Raw genomic sequence first — 13,578 nt, forward strand, 5'->3', positions numbered from 1 at the left:
CCCAGTAAGTGCGAGTCATCAGCTCACGTTGATTAAGTCCCTGCCCTTTGTACAAACCACTCGTTGCCGCACAAACATCACAATGAAACACAATCACAATTCACATATTCGTGCAATACGAATAAATAAATTCGAATTCGAATATTTTCGTCACATTGAAAACATCGTCACAAACGGGTACTGGAGACAATGTGACAAACGTCACAAACGGGTACAATATTGGAGAGGCCATTGCCTTTTCATTTCGGCTTCCCAATTGAAGCCCCACCCGTAGGGTGGGTACCGTTGCTCGTAAGCTCAATGGACTAAAGTCCAGGTGAGCTAAAAATGCGTCGAGACATTGCTGAGTTGCTGAGAGATGGACAGACGGATGGAGGGACAGGACCCAATATATAAGTTCCCAACCAGGCCGACGCCCAGTTGGGGCTAATATCAGCAAAATGAAACATATCACGTTGACATTCATAATCATCATCATCGTCATCATCATCATCATCCTCATCATCATTGTATTCAGGGAAGAGGGTGATACCCTGATCTTTTCATCATTGTAATACTGAACACATCCTTGAGAAGAGCAAACTTATGGAAGGTGGAAGCATGCATTCCACCAGTGCCTGTCTAATTTAGACTTAAATTAATTTGTCATCTTGTCTTCAACTACTTCCTGTGGAAGACTGGTCCAGTCATCCACCACTCCACTGCTAAAAAAACACTTCCTGACGTCTAGTTCGCTCCTCTCCTCAAATAACTTCCTTGGGTGACCTCTGGTTGAGGTATGTCTCGCTGGCTTCATTAAATGACTGGAATTGTTCCTGATCAGCCCATTACGAATCTGATAGACAATAATCATATCACCCCTCCTCCTCTTCATTCTGTAGTAGAGGGAGTGTAGATTGAACATCTGCAGCCTATCTTGGTAGGGATGCTCCTTGATTTCTGGAATTTTATCTGCTTGTCTTGAATCGAAGGTGCCAAAGGATATTTCCATATTCTAGGAGAGGTATTACCAATGTTGAGAACAGAAGTGGTAAAGAAGTCCTCTTCAGTTAACTGAACGTCTTCCTTTTGATGCCAAGTCGCTGCTGTCCTTTGTTAACAGCTGCCACAACATGTTTGTGGAATTTCAATTCCCTGTTCACTATAACTCCCAAGTCTTTCGCATAATTTACTTTCTGGACAGAAACTTGATTCAGACTGAACTCCTGTTTGACATACTTATTGTTGTTTTTGTGACCTGTCGGTACATCGGGATCAGGCACTTTCAAAGCATCAGCAGAGGAACTTGTTTTGCGGGTTTTATCTCTGGTTCCTTCTTTGACAAGACAAACATGGTTGTTGTTATCAATGTAAGAAGTTGCTCCTACGTTGCTTTTTTGGAGTCTTTTCACATCCTCTGATATTTTTCCTTTAGGTTTACCTCCTCTTTTTAGTCATAGTCGTAGAACTAGAAGTAGCACTAACCCCGGTAATAAATCTATTGCTAGATCGGAGTTGAGATGGATGTGCGTTGCTTCTTGAACCCGTCACAGCACCATCCGAATCATCACCAAAAGGTCGGATCGATTCATGATGGCGCATGCGAAGCCCTCTTCATTTTTTTCCCATGATGATGATGCCTCCTTAAAGTGCTGCACTAACTTCTTGTGAACAAAAGTTAAAAAGCCATGTTGTTAACCAAATAACATTCTCATTCTCTCACTATAATATATAACCACCTTTAGAGGCCATTTTTACCCCACAAAGCGGGGGTTGGCCTTTTTCGGGAACCGTGGTTGTTGTTGTTTTTTGTGTTGTTTTTGGGTCCCCTTTTTGAATCAATGTTTTACGGCCAGATGCCCTTCCTGCCGCCAACCCTGTTTGTTGCCTTTTTACGACAAACAGGGAATTACCAGTGAACTGGTACTCAATTTGCCGACCTCGGAAGGATGACAGGCTGAGTCAACCCCCCTGGCGTTGGTTCAGCGATCGACTGGGATTCGAACCCAGGATCCTAAGCCGGCACCCTAGCCGCTAGCCCAACACCAGGGATAAATTTAGTACAGGTGCAAATGTGTGTGTAAATCACTAAGGTGTGCAAATTTAGTACAGGAAATGGAAATTAAACAAAGACCAATAAAATCTCGAAGTATCTTTGCGATAACGCTACAGTCGGGCATGACTAGTATCAGGGGTGTGCCGTGGCTAGGCCTCAACACAAAAAGACGAATTAAGTCTTACAGAATGTGGAAATAAAAAAAACAAATGAATCAAAGTTCAGATAACAAAAACAAAACAAAAATACAAAATAAACCGGGGAGGATGAAGAGGAAAGGTGAATAGTAGAAAAGCTTGATGACCGGCAAAAGTCCGTCCGACACACACACACACACACACACATATATATATATATATATATATATATATATATATATATATATATATATATATATATATATATATATATATATATATATATACACATATATATATATATACATATATATATATATATATATATATATATATATATATATATATAATATATATATATGTATGCATATGCATACACATACACACACACACATTAGATACACTCTGCGCGCACACACACACACACACACACACACACACACACACACACACACACACACACACAATTCCTTCAATTGTGCCATTCATGTAAACGAGTTTCACATTCATCATTCATGCAAGCAATGAATATTAGACTGAATTTGAGATAATTAAAGATAGATAGAAAAGCCATTTTTCCATCACAATAATGATAATGCCAACAATAACCACTGTAATAGAAACATAATTTTGAAATGACTATTACAAGTATAAATATACACAAATAGGAAAATATACATAAATGCCACCACACAATTAAACACATCTAGACAATTATTTATCTTTAACTAGAACAGTGTGGAATGGTTATACCTTCAGCTGTCGTTCATAATCGCAGCAACAGAGAGATTGTATAGACACTTTGAATGGTTTCCAGATTGGGTTAAGGTTGTCCATGATGACCTGCACAACTCACAATACACAAAAACACAATCTGAAGTCAGTCACACCAACAGGGAATTACCTGTTACCTGTCCTTTCTACAGTTCTGCAGGAAGGCAGGTTGCGTGCTGCCAAAGCAATCCCACGGGAAGGATTACACGAGCTGGTTTGCCTTTGCCTTCTTTGTATTATACTGGGTAGGAATCTGGAATGTAGCCAATGTGCCAGTGATAGCTCGCCTACCTCATGGATAAATATCATTGTAAGAAAAATAGTTTTGAGTTTGTGAATTTTTTGGGGCTTTTGTATAATAGAGTGGATCATGTTTTGTTGAGAAACTGCCCCGAGTGCCATGCCCAAGGCAGTCTTTCAAAACAGGTGCTCCTTCATTAGAGGGATACTCTCAAGACACCATTCGCTTTGTTGTGACACACCAACCTACCCTCTGTATGCATGACAACAATGGGGTCAATATCAGTTTTATAAAGCACTATATTAACCAAACTTGGTCGCGTAATGGTTACAGCATGTGCTATGATTCTGGGAGGTCTTGGATTGAACCCCAGTTGAGTCAAACCAACGACTTTAAAAATGGTACGTGCTCCTTGCTTGCTTGATGCTCAGCACTTAAAAAGGATAGAGCATGGACAACAACCATAGGTTGGTTGGCAGTCATTGCACAGGCTTGATGGGCCTAATGACCTCCTTCTGCGATGACGTTAATTATTTATTTATCATTTATTAATTGATATCAAATGGCCACAAAATGTTTAAAAATCTGCAGTACACTTATTGGCACACCAAATGATGAAACAACAAACTACTGTACATTAATGTCGTTTAAGGTCTGATTCATGGCGACTGATTTAACCAACTTCCATGACCCAAATGGTCATACCTGTACTACAACAATTTTATTTCACAAAATTAGTATCAATACCAATTGCTCTAATGGTGTAATCTCTTGAATCCTATTGTCCTGCATTATATGCTTATATTATATTGCTTATATTGCTTACTCCAGTAAAATATCCTCCATTTCCTATCTTTTCCGGAATTGCACCCGAATCACCAAAACAAATGCCTGGTGTTGGCTTAACAGCTAAGGTGGCTGACTTGAGATCTTTGGGTCTTGAATTTGAGCCCCTGTCCCACCGTTGAATTAACACCAGGTGGGTTGACTCAGCCTGTAATACTACCGAGGTCGGCAAAATGAGTACCAGATGATTGGTTATAGAGGGCATTTTATCAGCCGCACAGCTGCGCCCCCGCAAAATGATGCAAACCGCCACCACCACCAAAACGAATCAGCACATTTTATTTGCCAAATTGGTTCTCGTGATTCCATACAGGCAGGTTTTTGGATAACAAAACTATTATGTGACAAAACTAGTATCGTTAGGCACTACCTTTAAGTCAACTTACAACAAAGCAAATGACTTAATCCACCGGGCAGACGCGTCTTTGATAATAGTTGTCTGGAATTAACTTATAGTACTTGTCCCAAGCTACCAGGGAAGTGGTTTTCCAAAACCTGTGGTCGTGACATTGACCAATTTTTTTTGCCACTGATCATAAAATTGACCAGATTTCACAGCTGGTTACGTTTAACAGGTCGTCGCTCATTTCAAGTGGTTAATTGTAAAAGGAAAATACAACCGTGAATTACGTCGGTGGTTGGAAACGAGAGGTGGTCTCTCATTGCATGGTTTCTCAGGACAGGATCCACTGGATTGATAAGCATTTAAGTAATGATATCAACGTGATTAGTATTGTAAAGCAAAAAAATAATAAAATAAACTAGGTATCTGCGATCGCAAAGCGATCGCCAAGGGCAAGCGCCCATGATCCCATGATGGCCATATTCTTTTTGGACCGCCATATGACCTTGACATTCAACATTTAGGGATCCACAATCTACGATATACAATTTAGATCTACAATCTATCCAATCTGAAAAATGTAGGGGAAGGAAACTGATCAGATATCAGGTGCACAACTTTAGTACAGGTACATTATTATGATACAAGGACATCTCGGAAGGCCAAGCGATTTTTAAGATTTCACATTGGCAAAATTGATTAATGACAAAAAAATGCAATTTCTTTTCAGACCACTATTTGATCTTGACCTTTAACCCGAATGGGTATATGTAATAATATAACCACCTTTAGAGGCCATTTTTACCCCACAAAGCGGGGGTTGTTGTTGTTTTTGGTGTTGTTTTTGGGTCCCCTTTTTGAATCAATGTTTTACGGCCAGATGCCCTTCCTGCCGCCAACCCTGTTTGTTGCCTTTTTACGACAAACGGGGAATTACCAGTGAACTGGTACTCAATTTGCCGACCTCGGGGGGATGACAGGCTGAGTCAACCCCCCTGGCGTTGGTTCAGCGATCAGACTGGGATTCGAACCCAGGATCCTAGGAATCCTAAGCCGGCACCCTAGCCGCTAGCCCAACACCAGGGTATGGTGTAAATTAATTGCTCGAGGCTATCTAGAAAGGGCAATTTCGTTATGATTGGACAAACATTAGGCGAGTTATGGTGAAAATGTGAAATTGCCTATAATTTGGTCATGACCTTCAAAAATGGGTCAAGGTCAAAAAATGTCAACTCCACATACTTTTGCCATTATGATGCAAAATTTCATTTTGAAAGTCACATGTGGCTCTGAGATTCATCTCGGACATTGGCAGACAAAGAAAAGTAAATGGTGATTTAGTATTCCTCCAGGTCTTTGAAACTCTGAGGTACCGTTAAAAACTGGGGGTACTAATTGTAGAAACAAACCTACAACAGAAATAAGCCTTCACCTATCCTATAAGAGTTGGAAAATAAGGAAAGGAAAATAGCTGGAGGAAGTGGTTGGTGATGTGTTTTTGAGATTATAAAATTGATTTATGTGGGTGTATTGATTCAAGAACCTGTCCGAAATTGATTGAATGGAATGTACAATACACATAGAGGTTGATCTTTTTGTTGTTGATAAATTAGCACGTATGTTTTGAAAATTAACATGTTTGAAACAATTCTTTTCTTCTTTGGATCATTAAATGTTGGTGTCCGAAGTGGGAATTGGGCCAAACAGCCAACAAACTGTTAACTTAAATTATACAAAATAAGTTTCCAGTGATTGCATCCAAAACAAAATGAACATTAAGTTACTAAATCTATTTGAGTAAAATGAAGCTTTTATGTTTTTATTCAACATGGAGCGTATATTTTGTGCAATTTTCACTTTATAAGATGCTGACATCACAAAACATATGACAACTTTGAAAACAAAAGTTTGGTTGTTCATCACTAAGTCTGCAGCCAAAAATAGTTTCGGAAACATAACAATGACATCAGTTATTAGAGTATAAAATCATAGTATAAAAAAATTACATAAACAAAGTTTTTGTCATCCCTGGACTTACAGATCATTATTTGCGCATATTCATGGTTTCATATTGATAACAAGATTTCCTGAATTTATTACGTATTTGAGCTCGTTTTGAACATTGCCGTCTGTTGAAGTTCACATGGTGTACGTCATTGTGGTAAGATGCAACAGGAAACCATGCATCACGGCACTGCAGACGTAGTACAGTAATTTTTTGTTAAACTAGAAAATAAGGCTCAAATGTAGCATTGTGAAATTATGTGAAATGTGATGGGGTTATGTGAAAAGGAGAGAGGATTAAAATAAAATGACGAGTGGAAGAGGACAGTCAAGAAGAGAGGAAAAACAAGGGTAGGTAGAGCAGTCAGACAGATGATTGTCAGATAGTTTTGAAGTTTTGTAGTGATTGAGGTGATAGAATGAAGGAGGGCAGGGTGTTGGATAGGTAAGAAAATTGGAAATGAAGGAATGAGGATTACAGAAGCAGTAGCAACAATAACAAATAACTAACACTAACGACCATAACCCTAACCACAATCTTAACCATGCTCTTTAACGTGCTTTAGAAGAACCTGATTTCACTTCACAGTGCTGTACCATATTATTTACTAGCCCTTCAGGAGAGTCAAAGCCGTCTTTTGGCAAGGGTTACAATCCTGGATGGGTCAGTCGCCACTCTGATGCAGAATGCCCACAAAGAGTGTAGGGGTTTCGAATTTGTTCAGGGTGCCAACGGTAACTCACAACCTCTTTGTGGAAGAGATTCTTGGATCCTTAACGTCCAAAAACTAATACTGGCAATTGGGACCCTCAGTTTTTTAACGTTTGATGGCACAAACATTGAGGAATCTCCCTCCATGCAGAACACCAGGATGATGGTTTGCAGCTAGGCCGAGATTCATACTAGGCTAAAGAGCTTAGAGGCGAGTGTGGCATTCCTCTAGGTATCTATGCTATCTTTCCAATGTGAGGATTAGAAGGAAAGATAAAGTGGAGAAGGATCTATCCCCGGTGCCTAGTGCAAGATACAATTTCATTGTGAGAAGCCCTGGAGAGGTCAGCGGTAATTTTAAGACTGATGGGTAAATGGCATAAGGTCTCAGAACAAAAAACCCAGTAATTTTGATGATAGTGTTGGCTGCAGCTGCTGTGAGGATAGGACACTTGGCAGAAGATAGATAAGAAAAAGTAGTTATTTCATATTTCTAGAACACCTGAAACATCTATGAGGGAAGAGGAATAGTCATTGAAAATAAACAATTGATTGCAAGAGGAGAGGAAGTCAGCAAAACAATTGTGAAACGAAATGTGAACTCCAATGGAACCGAGTTTGATGGGGAAAGGTTGCTGCCAGATCATAGTGAAAGCAAGTCAAATGTCCAGGAAGATAGCTATGAATAACATTTTGCTTGGCAGGAAGGACATTGTACCTGTATTGAGTCAGTTGTACTTACTGTAGGTCAAATCCCCAGTGAAACAGCTGAGATGAAAACTAAACCAGTGAGCTAAAATAAGACTTTTTGATACAATCATCTTAAAGCATATGGAGAAGCTTGTACACATATGGGAAGGCCAAACAACCCAAACTATTGAAGACACGCTGATGGAGCAGCTCTACAGGCCGGATTTTTTAATGGACAGGAGTAGATGTTCACTGTCTCAATTTTAATATTGGTTGGCTCCTGCGAATGATCTGGCATTATGTTTTCATTAATATAAATAAGCAACAAGTGAATCTTCAAATTTGTTTTAAACTTGGAAAGGCAGCTACAGAAGTATGCATGAGATGCGTAAACAAATATGAAGGTCATGTGACACATTCTTTTTCAAAATTTGAACATATTGAAACTATAGCTGCACTAAGGCAATTTTGCATTAAACAAAATCCCACCAATGCCACTAACAAAGAGCGATTCCTAATCAAAAGTTCAATTATTTTCACGCAAAGGCTGCCAAGGAGTGCCTTTAGCTGTGACGTCATACGGAGCAATAAGATTGAGTCCTGCTGACCCAATTTGTACGACGCCGGTTGCATGAATGACTATGGTAAATACTGCAGAAAAGCATGGAACACACAGTGACTTGTGAGCATTGCTCAGCTGTCCTTTGAGGATTTTGAAGTTGATTACATTCAATTACTGGATCTTCCCTGTTCTCAACATTCTGTTGATTAAATCCATTATTTATATAACCGAAGACAACAAACATTAACACGATAAAAAGAAGCCTTCATTTTGAGTAATTAGTATTTTTAATCCACCAGGTGAGGCATTCCCAAGTTATTTTTGTTTCTGCGGTGGGGTATTCCCAAGGGATACCAATTGAGTGGTTTCATATTTCGCATGGTTTTTGCCCAGAAATGTGTGTGTGTGTGTTTACAGGAGCTTTTAAGTTGTGTTTTTCTTCATTAATAGGGGATGGACGAGTGGGAAGGGGAAGGCCATGCATAAACCGATGAAGGATTTGGGGTCAGATGTAAGAGGGTGGTGGGGAAGGGAGGTTGGGAAGCCATGATATGTACAAGAGCTATATGTACAATGGATACTCTCGAGAGTATAAGTTAATATAAAAAATAGTTGCTAATTCCAGCACATAACTAGCGATCTGTGTTAGTGACCCAACAGCATAAACATTATGGGAAAAATGCCAGGGGCATAGAAAAGGCCCCTTTATATATGGTATGTGCCATGTGGCAAAGTATAGAAAAGAAGGGACATTCTAAAAAATCTCTTGTGCATGCTGTACTAACCTTGTGTTCTTAGGAGGAACCAAGTAATGCTCTAGAAAAGTTCATATGAAGGGGCTCCCTTCATCTGCCAAATAGAATACATTTACTTCTTCATGCAGCTGTATGAATCAAATTGGCGCCCCTTTAGAGGAACTTTTCTAGAGCATTAACCGTCCCATATAAAGGGAGGGGGACTTTATGCCTCCATTGATATGGCAATAAAAAGGTTAAAACTAGCCGCCATAAAAGGAAAAGCACTGACGTTTCGAGTTTCTAGCCTTACCTTTCATTGAAGGAGAAGAGGGTGATAGGAAACACAAAGTAGTATATACGTATGTGTAGTTGATCCTTATCTACTACTTCCGGTTTTCCATTACATTATTTTGCTCCGACGAAGGGTAAAACCCAAAATATCAGTGCATTGTTTCCTTTTATGATGGTAAATTTAACCTCTTTATTTTTTGTATTTTTACAAGTCAGTAGGATGGTTTTGTGGAGTTATTTGCTTCTGAATCATCAAAAATGAAGCAAATTTGGTGTGTTTTTAAATTAAATTTGAAGCAACTGAGATTTAAATGCAGGAAATCTTGTCAATGGTTTTCAAAATCATATGGAAAAGGTCTGTATGTTTCACATCAGCGCATATTATTTTTGCAAGTCAGGTGATTTGGTTAATTCCTCCAGAATAATAACCTGGGACTTCCATTGAGTCAACTTACAACTGTACTTGCCTGCATTTTACTCTGAATTGGTATCGCTGGCACCACTGGCATCACGCCACTCGTTATTGATATGGAGTGGGAGTAAAATCTGACTGTCTAATAACTTTTCCAGAATGATCCTGAAACCGCATCGATCTTCTCAAAATCACCTCTAATTTATTTTCAAGCAGAATATAACTTCGTGAAATTTCCTGGTTAAGGAATCGCTACCCTTTGACCTCCCACCAGGAACGTTTCAGTTCTCCCACTTTTCCCACTTCTCTCCCACTCGTTTTCAGTTCTCTCCCACTGTAAAACCTGCCATTTCAACAAGTGAACCGCTTCAAGCCCAGGATGCAAAAGCAGTATTAAAGTTCTGGAACACTTAAACTGCACTTCTGCGAATGTCATCTGCAGAAACATGTGGATTCTCTGCAAAGAAATCTAAAGCAACTAAACCGAAGATCGAAGTGACGAAACCGCCTTCAGGTTTGGCACGCTGGCATCCAATGGGATTAACTAATGCTTTGCATTCATATTAAACCTCATATGCCTTACAACTTTTCAATCCTCTCTCTCTCTCTCTCTCTCTGTCTCTCTCTGTCTCTCTCCCCCTCTTATATTCGACTAATCTTTCCTCCTTTTCTTCTTCTTATTCTTATTGTTGTTGTTCTTCTTCTTCCTCGGCCCTTTTCCTCTTATCTCTCCTTTTTATCTTTTATTTTCTATATCTTTATTTGTATTTTATTACTTTTGAAAGTTGGTTTAGTTTATGGGTCTAACAATTTTATTTCACTTTTCAATCCAAGTATTTCAAACGTTGCAAACTGTCCTTAAATTGATAAAAAGTCGGTTTTATAAACCGATAATTATTTGATCTGATCATTACCTTCAATTTCAATTCGCATCATTATTTACGAAAGAGACTATTTCTATTTTCCATAAGCAGGGGAGGTGGATAAGTAAGAAAAATAAATTTTACAAATAGGAGAAAGAGGAGAGTATATGAATTAAAAGGAAAGGTTGGAAGTTGGAGAACAATAAAAAAGGGGGAACTGTGTTTAAAAGAGAGAGGGGATGGAGAGGCAGAGGGTATGGATGTTGAAGTGGAAGATGTAGAGAGAGTAGAGAATTCAAAATATTTTGCGAACAAAATGTAAACCTCTCCACAACCTGGTTGATATTAAATGAATTAATTAATTCCAGTACATGAAAAGATAGTTTGATGCTCACCAAAAACATCCACGTTTATTATTACTGAATGTGTTCAATTTCAAGTTACATTATTACCTTTACTGGGTTCTACGTTTACTTGATTATATTACTTGGTTATGTTTCCCCCTCTGTCTGTCTTTCTGTTTGTCTGTGAACAGGATATCGTAAAAAGATGTGGACAGATTCGGACGAAATTTGGTGGACAGGTTGGTTGTGTAACAAAGAAGAATTGATTAAATTTTGGTGAAGATCAGAATCCGAATCAGATAAATTTTTTAAGTGATTATTCACCATTGACTGATAGAGATAAAACGATATATAGCACGATATCTCAAAAGGTTATGGATGGATTCGGATGAAACTTGGTGTGATAAAGACGAATCGATTTGATTTTGTTTGAAAATCGAATCAGGATCTGGATAAGACAATTTTTTTTATTTTGTATATGATTCTTCAGCATTGAGAGATGAGGCGAAAAATGATATACAGCATGATTCTTCAAAAAGTGGTGAACAACTTGTGACAAAACATGGTGGATGGGTTGGTTAGGTGACAAGGACATGCCGATTCGATTTTGGTTCAGGTCCGGATCCAGATCCGAGGCCCCGCCCCATCTAACTGTCCCATCAAAATAACACCTTTTTCAAATATGGACAATTCTTTCCTCTTTCTATTGGCTGACAGGATGACCTAGAGGTACGCACACTCTCCTCTAAGCTGTCTAGCCTGGGTTTGAATCCCGACACAGCGATAAACTTTAATTCCAGTGTTTCACAGACAGGGTGATCCATCAATGTGTGTGCCATCCCACGTATGGATGTTAAACGGGCATCCTGTCTACCAACATTATTTGGTTGTGAAGAGTAGGCGAGCTATCGCGGACACCCTGAACAAATTTCAAATTCCTGCCCTAACCAGCAGATGGCATTACATCAGCAGCACAGCCACGCCATCAGCCAATGATGCTACCCCACAGCCTTGTACTACATATGGACGAAAAAGACCTCTTCCTATTCCACAACAAATGATCGACTCAAAACATACACTTATATAATTAACGTCTCTGAGTTATTTGGCATTTAGCGATGTCCTTGACTTACTTGCATCAACAATCTATACATGACCCCCTTATTAACAATACTGCAGGTCTTCTAATATTTTTCCAGGCAAGTTCATTGTGTGTAATTTAAATCCCTAACCGATGATTTGTGTGTCACATGCAGTGTTTAGATCATTCTTGCCGGTGTCATTACATTGTTGTCATGATTTTAGGTAGTTATCTAGTTCAGAAAATTAGTACTCAAGTTCACTGTTATGTCATATTCACTTTTCTCCAACCTTGATTTGTTAGCGCACTGAACGTTGCTTATGCCGTGTAAAAAGAGAAACACATTGTTTTCGGTGCCAATCCTTCTACAAATGTCCCATATAATTCTCATTTCCAATGGGAATTTAGTGGGGTTTCAGCCAAGTTGAAAATCCTCCATATGGGAATTGCAGACAATAAGATCCCATTAGGATTAGCGTGTGGATGTGATAAAGTTTGGGATCACCGCTGACGCTCCATCATAGGACCAACCTACATCCTTACTGTGTAATGTCGCGCTTATCGATCGGGTTGTCATAAGACATGCCCTGAAAAAAGAATGTGGGTTGGTGCATGATTAAGACGTGGCAGATGTGTGGTCACATCAGAGGCCCAATATGAACACGTGGGCGATGTTTGCATTTCTGTGCGTGTCAGGGGAGTTGGAAACTGCGATTCAGGTGTAAATTTTGCTGCTATTCAGGTGTCAGAATTTGCGCTGTCTTTTAATCATAGGATACCACAAATTATGCTGGTTGTGGTCATTGATCCTCATGTAAAATTACCATAAACTATAGAATAATAGCTGATATTTTGCTAGAAATCATACTTTCATACTGCATGTATAGAAATAATCGTTTTATTGAGTGTTCGTTTTCGTTTTTATAGAAAAAACGTTTTTTTTTAATAAATAAACGTTTTATACGTTTTATAAATTTATATTTATAAATTTTATATAGTTTTATAAATTTTTATTTTTATTTATATTTATAATTTATATTTATAATTTATATTTATAAATTTTATAAATTTTATAAATTTTATAGTTTTATAAATTTTATAAATTTATAAAAAAACGTTCTATAAATTATAAATTTTATTTATAAATAAATAAAATATTTATAAAAAAATTAACGTTTTCGTTTTTATAGAGTAAAATCGTTTTATATAGTATTTTATAGAGTTTTATAGAACGAATAATCGTTCTATATACTTTAGAAATATATTTTAAATTACGTTTTTATTGGTTACCAATTTGTCGTATTTTGCATTTGGAACAAGGATAGGTCCAGGAGGCTAGACGTAGTATGTTTTACTTTATTTAGTCTAAGGGAGGTTAGTAATATGGGCAGAGAGAAGTTCTGGATAGAAACTGCTTTTGATTATTATATCGATTGCCTTATTGTAGCCTTGAATAACAAGATTTCAACTTACCAAACAGTCAATAATTTCCCCCAAATTTTGTGT

General features: G+C 38.2%; 1 protein-coding gene across 1 annotated transcript in view; it reads right to left on the reverse strand.

Annotated features, from left to right (window-relative positions):
* Window positions 1-13,578, reverse strand: part of LOC137435747 (copine-4-like) — a 354,102-nt gene that overhangs the window by 260,559 nt on the left and 79,965 nt on the right. The window contains exon 7 of the mRNA XM_078785105.1: window positions 2,926-3,015. Coding sequence (XP_078641231.1) covers window positions 2,926-3,015 — 90 coding nt within the window. The remainder of the gene's footprint in view (window positions 1-2,925; window positions 3,016-13,578) is intronic.

This window comes from Myxine glutinosa, chromosome 9, assembly GCF_964187855.1.
Source record: "Myxine glutinosa chromosome 9, kmMyxGlut1.1, whole genome shotgun sequence".
In the NCBI taxonomy this organism is placed as follows: domain Eukaryota; kingdom Metazoa; phylum Chordata; class Myxini; order Myxiniformes; family Myxinidae; genus Myxine; species Myxine glutinosa.